General features: G+C 43.8%; 1 protein-coding gene across 1 annotated transcript in view; it reads right to left on the bottom strand.

Moving 5' to 3' along the window:
• TUT7 (terminal uridylyl transferase 7) overlaps positions 1–2856 on the bottom strand; it is a 31385-nt gene extending 28529 nt beyond the window's left edge. The window contains exon 1 of the mRNA XM_066569497.1: positions 2361–2856. Coding sequence (XP_066425594.1) covers positions 2361–2856 — 496 coding nt within the window. The remainder of the gene's footprint in view (positions 1–2360) is intronic.
• Between the last annotated feature and the right edge of the window lie 18566 nt (positions 2857–21422).

Here is a 21422-nt window from a genome sequence, read left to right as displayed (position 1 = left end):
TCAGTAATTTTGCTACTTGACACAGAACTTCTGAAGGGACCTCAAGAGGTGAGCTATGCTATGCCTGTGCTTCACAGCAGGATGAAACGAACTCTGTCAAATCTGAGCAATGCTCACCTAACCTGTTCTTGAAGGCCTTCAAGTACCTTTTCCATGAGCTGTCCAGACAACCTCTCCAGAACCTCCCTAGCTTTACCTTTAGAAACTTGACCTTTATTCCTCATCTGAATCTTTCTTGCTCAATTTTAGGCCCATTGCTTTGTGTCCCATCTACTGGAAAGAAACAATATAGTTTACTACATCAGCTTTTTACAGCTTCCTACACAGACGATTGTTAATATGCCTCCCTACCCTCTTCATTTTGCAGAAATATTGAGCATTGTTTACAGTTTGAATAGCTTCTGTTTCCTACATATCTTGACAACCTTCTTGCTTTTCTTTGCACGGCTTCCATTTTATTCTTACAAGTGGGGTGTCAAAACTAGATGGAGGACTACTCAGAAAAAGGGGTACTTCAGACTGTGAGCCATTTTTCATGTCTCACAACCCCATGATAATGACTACTCATTATCATCTTCTGATTCACTATCATTTCAGATCCTTCTCCAAAAAAAATATTACTTTATGGTAACTTTTCCTCCTTTATTTGTACAGCTAATATTCCTCCTTAAACAACGGCATTTACATATCCTTTGTATTTCATCCTATATGTAGGTCATTTCTCCAACTGTGCAAAGTTATTTCAATCGACCTTCCTGCTTTCCAGCATTCCATTCCTACCAGCTCCACAGCATATTCAATTTTCAGAGCACACTATTAATAGGTCTGCTGTCTTCATTCATCATTGCAGTAGTATAACAAACATTGAATGGAATAGAATCCTCACTCACTAGATGTTAATTCACTACTTTCTTTAACTGATAAAATCTTCAGTAGTTTCTGAGTATAGTTACCTAATTAGCTCTGCAAGTCTCTTACATTAATTGAATCCAGACAATTTTCCACTAGTTTACTTACAGAACTGTCACATAAGAGTATCCAAAGTAGTACAGTACTAGTACAAGCAACACCTACCAACTGCCTTTCCCATGTCCACAGGGGACTGATGCCTATTTTAAATAAAAAAATTAGGGCTTGGCATACCTTTAGTAAAAAATGCATACTTACTACTTCTTATCTTTGTTACCTTTCAAATGCTTACAGTATATTATTTGTTCCAAATCTGACCCCCAAGATTTAAACTGCACACCAATTATTTTAATTCCTCTTTTAAGAGACACATGCCCATTCCTGTAATCGGTAGCTCACTTCTCTTAAGTTCTCAAGTATAATTGCCAGTGGTTCCAAAAATCTATTTTGGTGAGTTCCTGAAGTTTCACAGAAAAAAGTCCATTACATCCAGTAAAAGAAGAAACTGAAGAAAACTTTAACTGAAGAAAAAATTTGTGAAAACATCCTGCTCTCTCCTCATGAGAGAGATGAGGTTGAGCTGTGTCCAGCTTACTTCTAACAATGAGAGACCCTGGGAATCTGTTCGCAGTTTCTTTTTAGTGACAGCTAGTATCACAGGAAAGGACATTTAATTGCTGGACTTCCTAGTGTCAACCAGCCAGAGCTCTTCTTCTCAGCAGAGGGTCTGATCACTATTGTCTTTGACTCCCACTCAAATAAAATAAGACAGGTTTCTTGTCAACTGGCATTCCATGCTAGCAGCATCACACACACGTTATATTCTCTATATTATTTAAGCTTCCTTTTTCTGCTTTACTTGCATTCAATGAAAATACTATTGTATCAATCACTTCACCCTCCCTTAGGCTGTCGTTCCTGACATTTCAATGCTTTGGGTTTGTACTCTGAGTATTAGTACCAACTGCTCACAGTACCACTGCTTAACAGGGAAGTTAAATATATATGAAGAACTAGACTCATGTTACTGCTGTACTGAGTTCTCACAACACTGACACAGCATTGCTTTCAATCTTCAACACATTGTTAAAGACCTCATTGGTAGCTCCAAAAATCTGACCCTGTTATCAGCTTAATTGAAAGATCTCTCACCAGCCTTGACAGATCCATCAAATTGTATGGGAAAAACAACAAACAGGGACACTACACAGATGCTGCAATCTACTAACTCCTATCACTCACAGGCTAAACTATAAAGACAACACAATCTATAAAACAAGTTCTGTATTATTTGCTGTAACAATTTGTCTGAAGTGCTAGAAGTACAGAACAGTCAATAGTTTGCAATACATGACAGAACAAAACCACTTTTTTGCTTTAATAGTGAATCTTGAAATTTTACTTTTCAGTAACACATGTAGTAGCTATGCAAAACAAAAAAATGTGATTACCAGAACTTCCTTTCTGCATGTCTGGCACATCTTTGCTCATTAAATCTGCCTGAAGTTGTCGTCTTACATTTCTGTTTCCAGAACCTTCAACCTCGTGAAAAGAGTCCTTTCTTGTCCTGCCATGCCCAGGAATCCAGGCAGCAGAACGGTACTCTCTCCAGGTGTCAGAAGTACCATGGTGATCATCAGATCCCCACTTCTTCATGTGGTCTCTTTGGATATCATTTAACTTTGACCCTTGACAGTAAGCTGTGTTTTTGAGTGAATTTGGGCTACTCAAAACACTTCGTGGCCCTCGCCTGGGACTGCTTCCATAATGACCTGGAGATCCCTTTTTCTTTTGCAGGCTGGTATCTATTTTATTGCTACAGCCACTTCCATATTCATCCATGACTTGGTAGTCTCTCTGTAAGGGACTTTCTTTTAATTCTTCTGGATACAAAGTTTCCTGTCCCTTATTTTGTTTGGCAAAGCAAGGTTTTGCAGCATCTCCCATGGTTATTGCTGTTCAATTCAGCGATTCCCACCTAGAAATCAAAAAGTTAAAAGCTGTATTTTAAAATCAAGGAATGAACACTGGGTATTAACTGCTATGGAAATCTCAACAATCAAAGCCCTGGCTTAAACCAAGGCAAGAAAAGGCACTCCAAAACTCAGCTAGGTCTCTTGTCTTAGTATGTCTTAACACCTGTGGGTGGCTTATAAAATGTAGAGACGGCCTATGGCTTTTCCAGGCCCTAGGGTCTTTAGAACAGATATAAAATTTTAAGAGTCTAAATCAGCCTCAGCTTAGCACAGGAAAGCTTTGGAAGAATGGCTGAAGGAGGCAAAAAAGGACGGAAGGATGGCCCCAAGGCCATTCTACATATCAGAATATTCTTCTTTGCCTACAGTAGACACAGTTCACCTTGTTAAGAATGAAAATTGTGATCATCAGAAGACAGGCAGATGCGAAGTTAAGTTGCAATATAGTTATGAGGCAAGTATAATACAGTGACTTAGAAACAACGTGCTCTCCTGCACATTTTAGGCAGACCATCACTCAGTATTAAGCACTCCTATTTCATATTATTTTAGCATTGTCTAAAACATCTAGACCACTGAATTGCTTGCACATCCATCCCCCTTTCTTTGGTTACCTCCATTTTCTTAATGCAAAACACTCCCCCAGAGGTCTAACTCCAATGTTATCAATAAACCATGTGGACTGTGAAAAGGAAACTACAGGAAGAGACTATGTAAAACATGTTAAGTGGCAGTGGTCTTCTCAACACTGAGTATTTTATGATTTAAATATAGACACATACAACCAAACAAAACAGATTTTCTCTTTCAAAATACACATATATTCTCAAGGATGCAGATAAAACTGTAAAGAGCATTTTCAAGCACCTAAATATCACAAAATGTCCTTCTGTTACCATTAATATGGGAGTAGGGTCCCTGATTTTTCACATTTTAATTTTTTTTAAGTTCTACAGGCCACAAAGGCACTCTTAAGAAACTCAGTGTCTGCATTTTACTGAGGCTTTTAGTGTTTATGACCCTCTTAAAATGAAGGTAGTTTTTTGGTCCCACACAAGCAACAAAACGAACAGGATTCCTGTCCTAAAGAACAGTATTTTACCCAGTTATGTACATCTCTGGAAATGAAGCTGCTCCAACTAAGAGCGGAAAGAAAAGTTTCAAACACACGAAGTGCACTTGCTTCCCATTTTAGGCAAGAAACGCTGTCAAACCCGAATTTCAGAGTGACCTAAACCCAGCCTGTTTTAGAGTCATCCCCAGCAGCAACGCCCTGCCGCCAGGCTGGATGGCGACACGTCCCTGCACGGGAAGGAAACAGAAAAGTCAAAGTTTACGTTCGTCTCCGGCTCCGGACCGCGACTGGAGGTGCGAGCCTGGTGTGAGCAGGGGGCTGCCCTGGGGGGTCAGCGGCGTCGCAGACGGGCAGGACACGGCTGCCAGCGGGGCCTGCAGCATCGGGCAGCGCCGCCCAGGCTGCCGGCGGGACCCAGGCGCAGGTGTTGGGATACCGGCACAGGGAACACACTACGGCAGGCGGGCCAGGGCTCCCTTGCCGCCACGCTGCAGCTCCCGACTCACTCCTCCTCCGCCTCCCACAGGCTAACGAGGGTCCCTGGCCCCCTCCTGTCGAGCCCCGACTCCGGTGGAGGGACTGCGGCGCAGCATAACCCAAACCTGCCGCCTCAGCCGGACACAGCCCGCGAGCAGAGGGGCCGCGGCAGGGCCAGGCACGAGGGGACCGAGAGATGTAGGGAGGGAGAGAGGGACGAAAAGGGGCGAGCGAGGGGCACAGGCCGCCGGCGGACACAGGCCGCCGGCGGACACCGCCCGCCGCCGGGAAAGGCCTCGGCCCGCCGCCGGCCGCCAAGAGAAGGGCACTCACCGCCCGCTACCGCCGGGCCGCCCGCCGCCCAGAACTCGCCATTGTGGCGCGACGGAAGCGGCGCTGCTCCCCCGGCGCGCCCGACTCACGCGAGGCTTCCGGCAGAGCGGGCCCGCCCTCCGCGCCCGGTGGGGCGGGGCGGGGCGGGACAGGGCCGGGCGCGGGGGTGGAGCCGGCCCGGCGGGCCTGGAAAGCGGGTGTGGCTGAGCGCCGACGTGTTGCGTAGGGTCTTCCCTTAAACCTCCTGTCAAGGTGACTCCACCACCTCCCTGGGCAGGCCGTTGCCGCGTCTAATCACCCTTTCTGTGAAGAAACTACTCCTGATGTACAACTTGAATCTCCCCTACCTCAGCTCGAGGCTCTGCCCTCTTCTCCTGGCACCTGATGTTGTGAAAAGAGGCCGACCCCCACCTGGCTGCACCCTCCCTTCAGGCAGCTGTAGACTGCAAAGAGGTCTCCCCTGAGACCGCTCCAGGCTAAAACACCCGCAGCTCTCTCAGCCGGGAGTGGTGCAGGACTTGTGCTCCAGACTCTGCTGCCTCAGGCCTGCACAGGTACATGGCCCTTCTCTGGACAGGCTCTAGCACCTCAATGCCCTTGCAGTGAGGAGCTCAAATATGAACACAAGATTTGAGGGGCGGCCCCACCAGTGCGGAGTACAGGGGGACAATCACTGCCCTGGTCCTGCTGGCCACACTTGCTGATAGAGGCTAGGAAGCCATTGATCTTCTTGGTCATTGAAGAGGTGAATAATGTAAATTGCAGTTATCTCCCAGAAAACAAGTTTAATTTACTGGCTAATTTACTGGCCTAATTTGCTGGCTTGTTGAGAAGGGTCTCTTTCTACCATGCTTTTGAATTCATATTTATGGAAAAGAGGGACTCTTAATAAGCCTTGCGAGGTGGTCCTCATGAGAATTCGCCTTCCCCTTCCAGTTCAAATTTCCTTTGCAAAATGTGTGTACAAGTATATAGGTTTTGAAGATTGGTAAATAGCAGAGACTTCCCAGAATAATTTATGGTTCCTTTCCAAGATAGGAACTTGCAGCCTAGTGCTTTGCATTAACAGTCAAAATATACTTTTGACCTCCCTTCTATTACCCTTTCCTGGTAGGATGCTTTCTGGAAAGGGCCTGGCATGGAAAGATAGCATATCTTACCAAAACAACTGCTGTAAGCAGGTGTGGCTGGGATACAAAACATGAAAACGTTTCTGAACCCTGTCTTGCCTCCTTCTTCCATAAAATTGTTGAGTGGCTGCAGGCTCAGCATGTTTCATAGCTCAGCATATGTCAGGCTCTGCTTATGTCATAGTGGCTGTGGTGGGTCAAACAATCTTCGGTCTGATGAAAGCTTCTGCCTAATGCAGCCATGCAAGACTGTCTAAAGTTTTTGTCATTTTTATGAAGCTAAAATTCCTATGATTTTTATAAAAGTCAGTGATTAACATATAAATTTCAATTAGATGGATTATTGTATACTCAAATACTAGCATTTTCTATGGTCAGACAAAAATAAGAGAAAATGGGCTAAAAGCATCATGTGTCCTAAACACATATGCTGCTTGCTTGGAAAGCCTAAATTTTGATCCACTGAGTTTTTTTTCCTAAATAGGTAGCATGAAGATGCAATTAGTCAGTTTTTGTTTAAAAAAAGTAAACTTAGCATGCGGAATACAAATATCCTGAAACAAGAAAGATAACTAGCAGCTCTTTCTGAATTTATCAGTAATTAAATAAGAGAGAGAAATTAAGAAATAGTAAAAGAGTACAACTCACTAAATAAAGTAAGACCAGCCAGACGCATATAAATTATAAGACTGAGCTTGAAGAACAAACACAGAATTGGCCATCACAATTTTTTTGTTAAGAAATGTAGTCTCTGGAATTTTTTGAGTACTGATCTTCAATCTGATGCAGACATTTTGTTCTACAGTTTGCGAAAGCAAATATTTTATATATCCTTTAAATAGGTTTTGTTTTATTTTGCTGTTGTAGAAAAGATACTATTTTCCTTTATGAAAGCTTGTTCACCAAGGAATAAAGGATTGCATTTTTATGTGACTTTGCGAGACAAACTGGGCCAGTTTGGGATTACACTTTTGCCATACTTGTGCTAATGTGGATGGGATTGCCCAGGCACAGAGTTGGTAGGAAGCAGAGGTAGACTCCTGTTTTGACTGTGACTCAGACAGCTCTTGGATCCTCACCCCATACTTGCTTTGTCACCTCAGCATTTTAGTGTTGGAACACTCTCCATGTTGAAAAGCTACTAAGCTACTAGAAGCAATGTTGGAAGTGTTGCTCTTTGTCTTCATCAGTGATAGACTGATGAAGACAATGTTGCTCTTTGTATTCATCAGTGATAGACTGTGTCACTTGCAGATAAATCAGAAAATCTATCTGACACTTTATGATGAGATTTTCCGGAAGACAGTGGATATAGCCATTTACACCCCAAAAGAACTTGGCCAAATACGGTGTCCTTTTTCTTGTGAGTCTCCAGACTTCTTGCTGGTGGGGTAGTATGAGGAGCAGAAAAGGCCTTTATGCTAAGTGTTACCGAGCAGTAACTAAAAGATCTCTGTATTACCAAAACTTTTCCCAACATACATCTAAAACGTTGTCCCCATACCAGCTACCATGAAGAAATCTAGCTCTACCCCAGCCCAAACTAGAACATTCTCCACTAGTTATTCCATATCATTTATGTCATCTTAAGATCCCACCTTATCAAATACCTGACTCCCCTTAAAATGTTTGTGAAACGTCCATAATTATCAGCAAAATGCTCACTGTGTGTGTTTGTTGTTTGACTTTGTGCTCCATCTGTTATGGTGGTCACTCAGGATGGGAGAAGTAGTGTGTTGCCTGGAGTCATTTGGCACCGAAGGCAGCTCTGGTCAGGTCACTGCTGCACTCACACTGTGTGTGGAAAATCACACCATGGAAAGCCAGTGTCCGCAAATGAGAGAGAAGAGTCCTGCAACTTTATTTTATAAAGGGAATGGGCCCACTGGGGCATACCCCCATCAGGTTTCTCTCTAGAGATTTTAGAGGATGAAGCCTCCTTTTGTCCTAAATTCCCATTTAGGACAAAAGGAGGCATGTTGCCCTCTTACTATCCCCATTGGCTGAAGAACTATGAAGGCACAGGTTTCCTGAACCACTTACCACATATTTCCCCCTCGAACCTGTGATTTTCCTCCGAAATCCAAAATTTTAAGTTTTCTCGGTTCTGCAGTACACTTGGTCTGGACTCATTTGTCTATTTTCCTAAAATTCTACAGTCAATCTGTCTAGGTTATGTAACAAACCCGCTGCTTGAGGTTGGTAGAAACATTGAGACCCATTTCAAAGACATTAACAACCATATTGTCAGCCATCAAATTGTTTGATTAGACATTACCACACATCTTTTCCTGTCAACTGCTTCTTATGATGTTCATCCTTCATTGTATTCATTCTTCCATCATCCTTGGAGTAGTTTCTGCTGTAGGGCTTTCTGTAACAACCAGCTCAAGTCACGTTTTACAACAATTTAAAAGTACATCCATTACATTCTCCAGCCCTGGTCTCTTTGGACTAGGCTGTAAATTTTAACAAGACAATGAATTCCTGCTCTTGTCTCTAGCTTTGCTAGCAGCAAGAGGTTTTTGCTATAATACCTTCAATAGGTTGCAGCCATAGCAGTGGTGATATACAGTGTTGAGTAACACTGCCATCTTACAACTCAAATAGTGAATTATTTTCACTCATGATTAAAGCACCTTGAGGTGCACATAGCACTTGCCCATCTTACTGCGTTTATCAAGTCCATCCAGGTCCCTGAGTAAAAACCATCCCATGAATAGGTTTACCCTTTCCTGAAGAAGGAATAACTGTTTCTTTTAGTCAGTTTCTCATACATACTGGTTGGATCTTTCTTCTTCCACAGTGCACAGAGACCTTGATTCAGCAGGTCAAGTGGCAGATGCTCTAATATTAACTAGCTAAGTGGCTTCTGCTGAATGTTTTTCACAATGCTTGAATGTATGTCCTGGTTACTGGAGATGCATTCCAGTTTAGCACTGGGATGTGCCCTCTACACTAGTTCTGACAAACTATTAATGATGGGTTTGCAGTAGATGCCCAGTAGATGCCCAGCAGTTGCCCAGCTGACACCTCAAGCTACAAGCTGGGTGTTAAATGAGATAAGGGAGAAGAGCCAAACACTCTGAGGAGTGGAGGGTTTCTTTGTCTTCACAAATGACTCTGCAATGCTAACTCCTTCTGGGGAAACACCAGCACAGTCCCACCGATCCTGAAGAGGTCATCTCTGCCAATGGCCCATAATGGACTCAATGGCACTAGCAGAACAGGCAGCTGCAATGACTCAAAGTATTACATCATTCCATTGTGAAACTGCCTGCCCTGGGGGAGGTACTGAGCATTCCCATCTGAGCCTGACTATGTATAATTCTGGTGTTTGGGGACCCGCACCACCCCTGGGTAGATCCAGAGGAGGACCACCACTTTTGACTGCAACCATCACTTCAACAGGACTGCAATCACCATTTGATAGGACTGGGACCACCACCTTGGCCAACAGGATTCCAGGCTGTAGTCTGACTTTATGGATCTAAGCCAGTTTTAATGTGTATTATTGCATTATTGTAATCTTTCTATTAAATTGTAACCTTGACCTGAAATGTCTATTAAGGTAATTGGGTGGTCTTCATTTCTCCCACTGGTTTACTTTCATACCAGCCCAATGTCCCAGCACCTGTTACTCTCACTGTAGTTTTTAACAGCCATTCAGCTTTCCTGGAGGCTGGTGCATAAGTGGGAATGCGATCACCTGGTTGATGTTGAGCCCCTTGACCAGGCTACAAGTTTGCTTCTGGAATGAGTCCTGTTGTCTGATTGAATTATTTCAGTTACCACCAAAGTTGCTCTTTAAGGCCCAAAACAATAATCCCGGCAGTGGCATGGATCACAGGGTATGTTTCTAACCATTCAATAGTCACTTCCATCACTGTAAGCAGATGGTGCTTTCCATGGCAAGTTCATGGTAGTCTGATAGTCTTCCCTGTATTGGTATTTCAGCCATCATCTTCAAAATCAAAAAAGTTTTAGCTCCTGGCTTGTTTAATTGTGGTACATTCTTTGCATTCATGAGTAGCCTCTGCAATGGCATCAGTGATCAAATCCATGCCTTGATCATGGCCCCATTTGTATGTTTCTTCTCTTTGTACATGTTTTGATATATCATATCAGATATATGCCATAGGTCACCCTTATATTCCCAGTCCAGATGCATCTGAGTCACTTTCATTTTAGCAGCTTGGTCCACCTGCTCATTGTTTTGATATTCTTCAGTGGCAGACTATTTGCTACGTAAACCCTTATGTGATGTACTTTTACAACCAGGTTCACCACACGAGCAGCAATAACTCACTGCAATTCAACAGCCCAGATGGGTTTAATTCTGCTCTGCCACCTGCTTTGCTTTCATTGCTATAGCCACCCCTGGAGCATTTGCCACAATCCATGAGTCACAGCAGAGATAAAGTACTGGCCATTTTTCTCTTTCAGTAGTGTCTAAAGCCAGCTGGAGTGCTTTCTCTTCTGCAGACTGACTCAGTTTACCTTGTCCATCAGCAGTTTCTTCAACTTAATATATAGCACAGCAGCTTTCCACCTTTAATATTTCCTATAACGTGACAGGATCTGTCTGTAAACAAGGCATATTGGTTCATTTTCTGGTAACTTCTTATACAGTGGGGTCTCTTAAGTATGAGTCACCTCCTCTAGTGACACTCCAAAATTTTGTCCCTCTGTGCACTCCATGATCACTTCCAGGATTCCTGGCTGGTTAAGGCTTCCCATGTGAACTCATTGGATTATCAGTGTGATCCACTTAGTCATGTCACATCAGTTGCATGATGTGTAGAGGAAAGTCTCCTTTTGAACATTCAGAAGAGCATGGGCAATCAAAATTGCACCAGAAGGAACTGTGCTTCATTAGCAACTGGCGGCTCAAATTGCTTTACAGACTGCTAGTATTTCTTTTTCAGCTGGAGTGCAATGGCTTTCACATCCTCTATATCCCTGGCTTCAAAACCCTAGGGGTCAACTTTGAGTCCCTCTGAGAGCTTTCTGCCAGAGCCTCCACATATGGCCATTAACCATGGCTGAAGTATAAAACACATTTTTAACATCTTGTCCTCTTCAGACTGGCCCAAGTGCTAATGCATGAACTGTCTCCTACTGGGTTTGTTTGAAAGCTTACTGCTGCTCAGGACCCCATTCAAAGTTGTTTTTCTTATGGGTCATGTGATAGAGAGGGCTTGCAATCAGACTGTAACCTAGAATATGCATTCTCCAGAAACCTCCAACACCCAAGAGCTTGTGTTTCTTTTTTGTTAGTTGGTGAAAACATAGCTGTTATGTTATTGATCACATCCATTGAGACATGATTATGCCTATCTTGCCATTTCATTCCTGCAAACTGGATTTTCTGTGCAAGTACATTGACCGTACCTTGTTTCATAGCAAAACCCACTTTCAAGAGAATTGGCAATAATGTTCTCCCCTTCTCATACTTTTCCTTGTCTGTGTTGCACCACATAATAATGTCACTAATATATTGCAAGTCTTCAGAGGTCTCACTTTGTTTGAGTCCAGGCTGGATCTATCTGCATCAACTGGTAGGCCTGTGTTTCTACCCTTGGAGCAGTTGATTCCAAATGTATTGGATAACCCTCCATGTGAAAACAAACTATGGCCTGCACTCTGCTGTCAAAAGGATCAAGAAAAAGAGATTAGTGATATCAGTGTTTGCATACCATTTGGCTGCCTTTGCCCCCAGTTCCCATTGGAATTCTAGTATGTCTGATAGGGCACCACACAGTGGCAGTGTGGCATCATTCAAGACATGGCAGTCCACTGTTCGCCTCTACTTTCTGTTACATTTTTGCTCTGACCTAGAGGGACTTATTAAAAGGTGAATGAGTCTTAGTGATGATTCCTTGACTCTCCAGTCACTGGATTGGGTTATGTATGGGAACCACAGAGTCTCTGTTGGTTCAGTATGCAGCTGATGTATTGTCCTAACACCTGCTGTTCTCTAACCTACAGCAACCCCACAATGGAAAGATCATCTGAATGACCAGGCAAACTAGACAGCTGTTTAATCCTCTCTGTACTCATGGCAGCTACACGAAAAGCTCTACCTTTTTGGGTCCTTGAAATATTCTCTCCTGAGGTATTCTATGGCAAGGACACATGGGTCTGTGGGCTGGTCACAATTGCTGCTTGTAAGATAGGCTTAGCTCAGCCTCCAACATGGACAGCTCTCAGGATACTTGCATTACTCCAGATGCAGAGACGGATTCTGCCTCTTTGTAACTGGTGGTTTTGGTGTATACTGCGCACCAGTGTCCAGTAGAGCTTTAGACTCCTGTGGGGCTGATGTTACAGGCCATCAAATGCATGCAGTCCAGTAAAACCAGTTGTCCTCTGCCTGGCTGAAGGCAAGGCCCCTCTATTCCTGGTTGGGATCTTTATTGCTTGATTTTTGGAACTGCAAAATGGAAGTCCCTTAATCAGGGTCAAAAGTACAATCTCACCTTCTACTTGGCTCAACAGACAGAGGTACAGTAATTGTTCTGGGTGAATGCTTTTTGGCTGTTGCTTTTCCTTCCAGTACCCCTAGTCACCAAGTAGGTTTAGTGTCCCACTTCCACATGTTCTCTCTCTTTATCATGCAGGAAGAACTACAGGGTTGCACGCTTTGTGTGGTGGTGTGAGTACACTGGTACCTTCTCCCTTGAACAAGAAAAGAATCTTAGAATCCATAGAATCCTTGTATTTGGAAAAGACCTTTCAGATCATCAAGTCTAATTGTTAACCCATACCACTGTGCTCACGACTAAATCATGTCACATCTACATGTGTTTTAGATACTTCTGGGGATGGTCACTCCACCACTTTCTTGGGCAGCCCATTCCAATGCTTGACCGCCCTTTCAGTGAAGCAGTTTTTCCTGCTATCCAATCTAAACCTCTCCTGGTGCAACTTGAGTCCATTTCCTCTTGTCTTATCCCATTGTTACCTGGGAAAGGAGACCAACCTTTATCTTGCTACATCCTCCTTTCAGACAGTTGTAGAGAGCCATAAGATCTACTCTGACCTTCCTTTTCTCAGGCTAAAGACCTCCTCTTCCCTCAGCTGCTCAAGTCCTCATAGGACTTGTGCTAGGACCCTTCACCAGCTCCTTTGCCCTTCTCTGGACAAGTTTCAGCACCTCAATATCTTTCTTGCAGTGAGGGGCCCAAAGGTGAACACCGTACTCAAGGTGCAGCATCACCAGTGTCAGTACAGAGGGACAGTCACTGCCTTGGCCTTGTTGGCCACAACATTTCTGATGCAAGCCATGGTGCCATTGGCCTTCTTGGCCACCTGGGCATGGGCTGGCTCGTGTTTAGCCAGCTGTTGAACAGGAGCCCCAGATTCTTTTCCACCAGGCAGCTTTCCAGCCTTTCAACCCCAAGCCTGTTGCAGTGAATAGTGGTGTTGTGACCCAAGGGCAGGACCTGGTAGTTCACATTATTTGAACCTCATACAGTTTACCTCAGCCTGATCCAGCCTGGCCACATCCTTCTGTAGAGCCTTCCAGCCCTTCAGCAGGTCAGCTGTCCTACCCAGCTTGGTGTCATCTGGGAAATGACTGAGGGTGCACCTAATCTCCTAATCCAAATAATTGACAAAGACATTAAATAGAACTGACCCTGACCCTGAGCTTTGGGGAGCCCACTAGTGACAGGATGCCAACTGGATATGACTCTACTCACAAACACCCTATGGGCCCAGTCAGTTTTTAATGCAGTGAACAGTACACTTACCTAAGACATCAGCCAGAATGCCTTGTGAAATGGTGTTAAAATCTTTAGTAAGGTCCATAGATAGCCACAGCTCTTCCCTCATCCTAAGTGTATCACCTCTTCATAGAAGGAGATCAGGTTGGTCAAGCTACACACTAATATGAAGGGAGAGCAGAACAAAATCTTGCATGTTCTAGAAGTTAAAATGACTGCTGTCTGCAAAGCCCGTACATTTCAAATTGATGTCTGCTCACTAGATGGCAGCAGATTCAAAAACATTGCTGGAAAATTACAGCTCAAATCACCCATGAATACTTGATGTAAAGACATGCTTTTGCAGTGAAATAAAAGTATAATAAAACATGGTTAAAAATTTAGCTGGTCTGGATAAGGACAATGCATGGTCAGGGGGAAATGGGAGCACAGGCTTCAGACTGGTCCAGTAAGTAGAGCCTTTTGCCACAATTTCTGTGCAATCTCTGCTTTGCCTGCCCTCCCAGGCTGAGATTTCTGCCATTCCTCTGGATCACTAGATTACAGCTAGCATGTACCACATCCAAGACCTCTGTGTCAGTAGCATCTAACAGAATATATTAGAATAGTTTACCATTCTGTGAAAGACTTTCTTATTCTAATGATGTTTCACCTGAATAATTTCTTTACTCTGAAGTACGGAGACTGTATGAGAGGCAGGTGAAACATATTTAGCTAACTATCATGTTCTTAAAAAGCTCTAGAAGACCTCTTTATCTGATCTTTTCCTCAGAAGTGAGTCACTTCCCTCAGACAGAAAACATGCCTATATCTGTTATAAAATTAAGAATTTGAGAAATAAAAGTCCTGATGAAAAATCTCATAAATTGAAAGGGTAATACCTTCTGTTCATATACATAGAGTTAGAAGACATGTCTGTCCAGTTACATGGATCTGTAAACTTCAGTGTAGTTCCAAAGGTTTGTCAATACTACTGTTGCAGAATTGCAGCAGGGCTGAATTTGGAGGGGACATCTTGAGATTCCCTAGTCTATAAATCTCTGTCAAGCAGAGGAACCTGGAGCAAGTTACAGAGGAACACATCCAGTTGGATTTTGAGTATCTCCAAGGATTGAGATGCTGTGGCCTCTCTGGGCAGTCCTGTCAGGCTTTTAACTGTCTTCACAGTAAAAAATACTTTCAAATGGAAATCAGTATTTTGATTTGTGCTCATGTCCTTGTCCTCTCGGTGACATCACTGAGTAGAGCCTGGCTCTGTCATCTCTGCACTATCACATTGTGTACATATGTACACTGATGAAATCCCTTGAGTCTTCCACAGATGAAAAGGCCAGCTCTCTCACCCTCTTCCTCTATGAAAGATGCCACAGTCCCTTCATCATCTCTACGTCCCTCTGTAGGACTGGCTTCAATCTGACCGTGCTTCTTTTTTGTTTTGAGCACCCCAGAACTGGGCCAAACCTCTATTTAACTCATGAAGCCTGAGTAGAAGGAAAGGATCACATCCCTCAGCCTGCATGTAATGTCCTTTCCAGAAGCTGCTGACATGTTTTTCTTCAAATTTTTGGTTTGTAGTAAATTTGACCACCAGTCCCTTCTCTGCAGAGCTGGTTTTCAGCCAGTTCAGAACCCAGCATTTACCTGCCCCTGATATTTCTCCTCAGGGTTAAGACTTTGCACTCTGTTTGTTGAACTTCATGAGGTTCCTGTGACCCAGTTTCTCCAGGCTGTCCAGGACCTTCTGGCATATTAGCCTTTCCTCACATTTTTGTACTGTCTGCAGACTTGGTGAGGGCACACTGCGTACCAGTGTCCCAGTCATTCATGACAATATCAAACAGTAGGGGCTCCAGTATGAAACCATAGGGCTCGCCACCAGAAAATAACCTTCAACTGGACTGCACCACTGATCACAACCTTCAAGCTAGAACCGAAGAGACAGCTACACAGGCACATCCTCCTGATGGAAGTTACATGTCAAACCGGTGGTGCAGTGAAAAAGGCAAAATGGTTCACATGCTGATACAGTCTGCAATTTTTCGCCATATAAGTTAAAGGATGCTGGCAAGGGGACTTTGTTAGACTGTGTCTACAACAAAGCTTCTGCTAGAATAAGCAGACTATGGGATTTTTCCATGCCACTGTGAAGTGTAAACCATGCTCAACATGTGAAGGTATAATGAAGCCTGTTTGTGATGCTGTCTGATGGCAGACATTCCAGGATATGTGCTCACCCCGTAAAACAGATGTCTCCTACTCTCAGAGCAACCAGGGGATTTTGACAAGATTGCTGACGTTACGGAAAATATTAAGCAATAATCCTTTCCATCAACCTAAATCCCAGTTCCTCAGTTAGCTAAAAACATTGTAAGTCTTTTATTAAGTGGATAGTTTTATGACCCCCACATGTTTTTTAGTTCCCAGCTTAATGGATTTTTTGAATATTATAATAAATTATAGGTACAGAACATGACAAATTGCTTATTGTGCAAATTTCTTGTTGTATATATAGTATTGGTTTCTCTAATTTACTGTTTATAGGAAGCATTGCTTTGTAAGAAGAATTAAATGCTTTCAGTAAATATAGCCTACGTACATGTACTTACATATATGTGTATATATATGAATGTGTAAACATGAGGAGTCAGATACTCAGTTCTTTAGCACAGATATGTTTCTATTGACTTTAAAAATAGAAAACAGCCATAATTCAGCAAACAGCATGGGCTAAAGTCCCTTTTACATCAAGATTTTCTCAAGTTGCTTGCCTGTAACAACTGGGCAGTAAAGCTCAAAGTTGTGCACTCTGTGTAGTCAGAAATAACGATCTTCCTTCAATTCTGGGATTCAGTGATGGTCCTTAATTTCTCTAAAATCAGGTTGCCTATGTGTTATCTTTAGACCCATGTGTTATCTTTATGTATTTAAACTGAAAATGTTTGCTCTAAGTTTTAAGGTAAACTAGTTATAGTTGTGATTTTGTAATATGAGTTGTTAAAAGTGAAAAGCTACAGGCAGATGAGAGAGAATATGACTTTGTAATATTGTTCTTTCTGGGGAAAAGTTTCCCATGTTTTACCTCTAAAAGTCTGATTTGAAGCACTGACAATAACAGTTATACAGTAGGACAAGACCCAGAAAATTACTCAGTTCTGGACAGTATCTTTAGTATGTCATGTAGCTGCACAGTGCAGGTACATATGAACAGAGCTGTGTTGGAAGTGGTGCCTGTGGGATCACAGAAGGACCTGTGCTTTGTCCTGTTGCACTCAGCCTCTGTGGTGGGACAGCACACTCCCTGTGCCCCTACAGATGTAGCTTCTGTCTCTGGCCACTCTGGATAAACAGGGAGAGATAGGATTTTTGCTTCAATCCTCTTGGAGGATGGATGCCGTTCTTGTGCCCTAGTAGAATGTGGAGGATTTTCAGTAGTGTCTGGTGTGAACAAGCACTGCTTTCTACTGAGGCTGTTGTATGCCTGAAAATCTAATGTAAATATGCAGTCCCCCAACTCTTCCCCAAAAAGATTTCAGATTTGGCAAGAGGACATAGCTAAGAAAATTGAAGAAAGCCTGTTTTGGAGGTCACAAGTCCACAGAATTACAGAATAAGCTGAATTGGAAGGGTCCCACAAGAATCATCAAGTCCAGCTACCGGCCCTGCACAGCACCATCCCCAAGTCACACCATGTGCCTGATAACATTTTCTGAATGCTTCTTGAACTCCATCAGGCTGGTGCTCTGACTACTTCCCTGGGGATCCTGTTCCAGTGCCCAACCACCCTTCACTCTGGGTGAAGAACCTTTTTTCTAATATCCAACCTAAACCTCCCCAGATACAGTTTCAGGCCACTCTCTTGGGTCCTGTCACTGTTCAACACAGAGGAGAGATCAGATCCTGCCCCTCCTCTTTCCTTCCTGAAGAAGTTGTAACTGCAATGAAGTCTGTCCTCAGTCTCCTCCAGGCTGAACAGATCAAGTGGCCTTGGCTACATTTCAAGGCCTTTCACCATGTTTGGGCACTCTCTAATAGTTTACTATTGCCCAGAACTCACCCCAGTACTCGAGGTGAGGCTGCCCCAGCTCAGAGCAGAGCAGGACAATCCCCTCCCTTGCCCAGCTGTGATGCTGTGCCTGATGCCCCCCAGGACAGGGTTGGCCCTCCTGGCTGCCAGGGCACTGCTGACCCATGTTCAACTTGCCGGGACCCCCAGGTCCCTTCCCATGGCTCTGCTTACAGCATCTCATTCCCAGTCTGTCCATATATCCGGGGTTGCCCCATCCCAGATGCAGATTCCAGCACTTTCCCCTGTTGAGCTTCATATGGCTGGTGATTGCCCAGACCCCCAATTTGTGGAGGTCTCTCTGCAGGGCCTCTCCCTGCCCTGGAGGGAGTCAACAGCTCCTCCCATTTTTGTATCATCTGCAAACTTGCTCAGTATCCCTTCCAGTTCCGTGACCAGGTCATTTATGAAGATGTTGAAGAGCAGAGGGCTGAGGATGGGGCCCTGTGGAACCCCAGTAGTGACAGGTCCCCAGTCTGATGTTACCCCATTCACTGTAACCCTTTGTGCCTGACCCGTGACCCAGCTGCTCACCCACCCCATGATGTGTTTATCCAGCTGTGGGCTGCACATTAGGTCCAGAAGGATCCTGTGAGAGACAGTATCAAAAACTTTACTGGCTTCCCTTGGTCAGCTGGGTGGGTTACCTAGTCATGAAAGGAAACCAGGTTGATAAGCAGGACTTCCCTCTCATGAGCTGTGCTGGCTGTGACTGGTAACTGCGTTGTCTTTCAGGTGTTTTCCAGTACCCCTGGAATAAACTTCTTCATAACTTTACCAGGTACTGGAGTGAGACTGACAGGCCTGTCGTTTCCTGGGTCCTCCTTGCCCTTCCTGAAAATCAGGTCAGTGTTCTCCAGCTTCTGATCATTTGGGACTTCTCTGCTTTCCCAAGACCACTCAAAAATCATCCAGAGAGATTTTGTAATTGCATGAGCCAGCTCTTTGAGGACTCTTGAATGAATTTCAACAGGACCCATAGATTTGTCGGGATAAAACTGGAGCAGGACATCCTGCACAATTTCAGGGTTGACCGGGAGTTCATCATTCCTGCAGTTATGGTCCTCCATCTCAGGACTCTGAGACCCCCCTTGGCCTGTGTCTTGGTTTAAAAGACAGGTGTCTGCCAAGGAAGGCAGGAACCTTCTTGGAATGGAAAGATGATCCCCTCCCTCCAAATTATTATTATAATTTCAAAACTATGGGGCTTTGAGATAAAAATATGGGAAAAGGAATAATAGTTCTTTACTAGAAAATATATGTGTATGTAAGAAGACGTAGAAAATATATATGTATGTAAGAAGAGCAAGGAACAACAATAAAGCAGTAACAGTAATTCCCATGTGTACAGTGTGAGTATCCTAGCAAAGGCAGCTGCTGATGTTCCAGTCAACCAACAGCAGGGACCCTCTCTCTGGACAGAGAGAGGAAGGGGAGGGCCCAATCTTCCCCTGAAACACTCACACAGATGGTGAGCGTCCCCTGGGAATGGCAGGTCCCAGTCAGCCAGCAGCTCCTGTAAGCAGCGGGCTCACGGACAGGCAGCAAGGAGAATTCTGCAGCAGCACCGAGCCCCTGAGCAGGAGCAGTCGAGCACCCAGAACCACAACCATCTCCTCACCAAGCCGGGCAAAGACTGCCTACCCCCAGCAGAGAACTGCCAAACCCCCATTCCCTCCCTCCACAGAACCATTTCAGCAGTGTGTCACCATTTCTCTGGCAACAAATGGGAAGAAATTCCCTGCGAAGAACCCAGAACAGTCCATCTGTGTTGAAGGCAGGAGGCAAAGAATGCACTACATACCCCTGCATTGTCCATGCCTCTGTTTTTGAGGTGACCATCCTCATCCTGCAATGGGCTGATGCTATTTTATACTGCCTATTGCCACTAATATATTTGAAAAAAAACTCTTTTTACTGTTCCCCACAGTTTTGGCAGCTGTAACTCCAGCTGAGTTTTGGCCGCATGAATTTTCTCCCTGAAGTGGAAAGCAGCACTTCTCTGTTCTTCCTATGTCACTTGACCTTGCTTCCACTGGGAATACACTTTCCTTTTTTGTCTTATTTCCAAGAGAACGTTCTTGTTTAGCCAAGCTGGTTTTCTGCCTCTCCAGCTTGACTGGTGACTGTTTGGAATGGCTCTTAAAAGAGGCAATGTTTAAGTGGCCAGTACTGATGGATGTCAACACTTCAAAAACATTTTCCCCCGGGACCTGATTACTAATTGCCTGAGCAGCCTGAAGTCTGTTCTCCTCCTGTCCAGAGTTGAGGGTTTGCGGGCACTCTTCGTCCTGTCAACAGAGATTTTAAACTCAATCACTATGTGGTGTCTGTGGCCAAGGTGTTTGCCAGTCTTGACTTCACTTATGAGATCCACTCTCTTGACAAGCAGTATGTCAAGGAATAAAGAGAAATAAGGTAACATTTTTGGACTAGTTTCCTCTTCCAAGCATATGTAATTTTAAGAGGGCAGTGGACATAAGGAAATGCAGGTTTAGTTCCAGTCAGCCTCAACTACATAATTCTGGCATTTAAAGAATTGTTAGCATTATTATGGCGTGGTTTTCCAAGCAGTGGAGGCCCATTATCTTTATGTGGGAAAGGTCTTCCTCTAAAAGGAAGCAGAACAACAATAATACACAAAAGACTAATTCTGCTTTTTTGTTTTTATTCCTTTCAAAATATGCATTGTCCAGTGTTACAGACTGTCCAGTGTTAGAAATATATTGTATTATCTTTTCACATGCATCAGGTTATTTGTATTTAGGCAAGTTTAAAAAGCCTCTTGAGTATATCAGGAATGTAGGAAGATGTAAATATTTCTGAAATGGGGAAGCTAGGAAAGTGGACAGTCTTAAGCCAAAAGCTTTAAGATTGTCTTTCTAATGTTGGGTCACGAGATATGTGGATTAGAGGATTATTTGGAAAGAAACAATGAGGTTTTATCTGAACATATTGATGTATACTGCTGTTTATAGTTCCCAAGAAAGTGTGTAGGGAGTTTGGTTGCCAAAATTGGAGATGCAAGTTGTTCCACACTACACTGATGGATGTTTGATATATGTACTAGTACATTTGCCCTTAGTCTGGAGAAAATAGTTTTTTTCTTTAATGTTTCCTCTGTGGCAAGTAACAGTGAGCCAACATTACAAATAAACTCCGAGTAGTTAAAGGCTTCTGTGTGGCACAGGCAAAATTGAATTTTACTTCCCTGTGGATGAAAGCAAGAGAACTCTTTGTGGGCAGACAAGTGTGGTTTTGTGGTAGTGTTAGACCTGATGATGGGGATGATGGTGCAGGTAGGTGAAGGAATTTGGGAGGGGTCAGTGGGAGTTAGGAGAAGGGGGCTCAGAGGAATGTTTGGGAGTTCTAGGGAGCTGTTCAAAGGCAAGGAGGGATGAGTGGCATATCATATGTATTTTTTTAGGAATAGGGGCAAAACTGTGCACTTATATCTGGGAGGGGTGGGAGACCTCTGAGGCCCTGAGGTGACAGGTATTTGGGCAGTAAAAGGATGTGAAGTTGTAACATTTCCCATTAGTTAGCAAGGTTGAACATTGGTATGGCCAGAGCAGACAGCTGGATGATGGAGAAAACAAGGGTCCAACAAGCAGCCTTTTGTCTGGGATTAGCCTCCTTCATAAGCACACTTTGATCCCACATGCTGCTGTCCTTTATGACTTCAGATGTTGCACTGGTTTCTTTGCCTAGATGCTGCTTTATATCTCT

Source organism: Molothrus aeneus, chromosome Z (assembly GCF_037042795.1).
Source record: "Molothrus aeneus isolate 106 chromosome Z, BPBGC_Maene_1.0, whole genome shotgun sequence".
Lineage (NCBI taxonomy): Eukaryota > Metazoa > Chordata > Aves > Passeriformes > Icteridae > Molothrus > Molothrus aeneus.
Note: the sequence above shows the minus strand (reverse complement) of the source record. Positions and strands in the feature narration are given on the sequence as shown.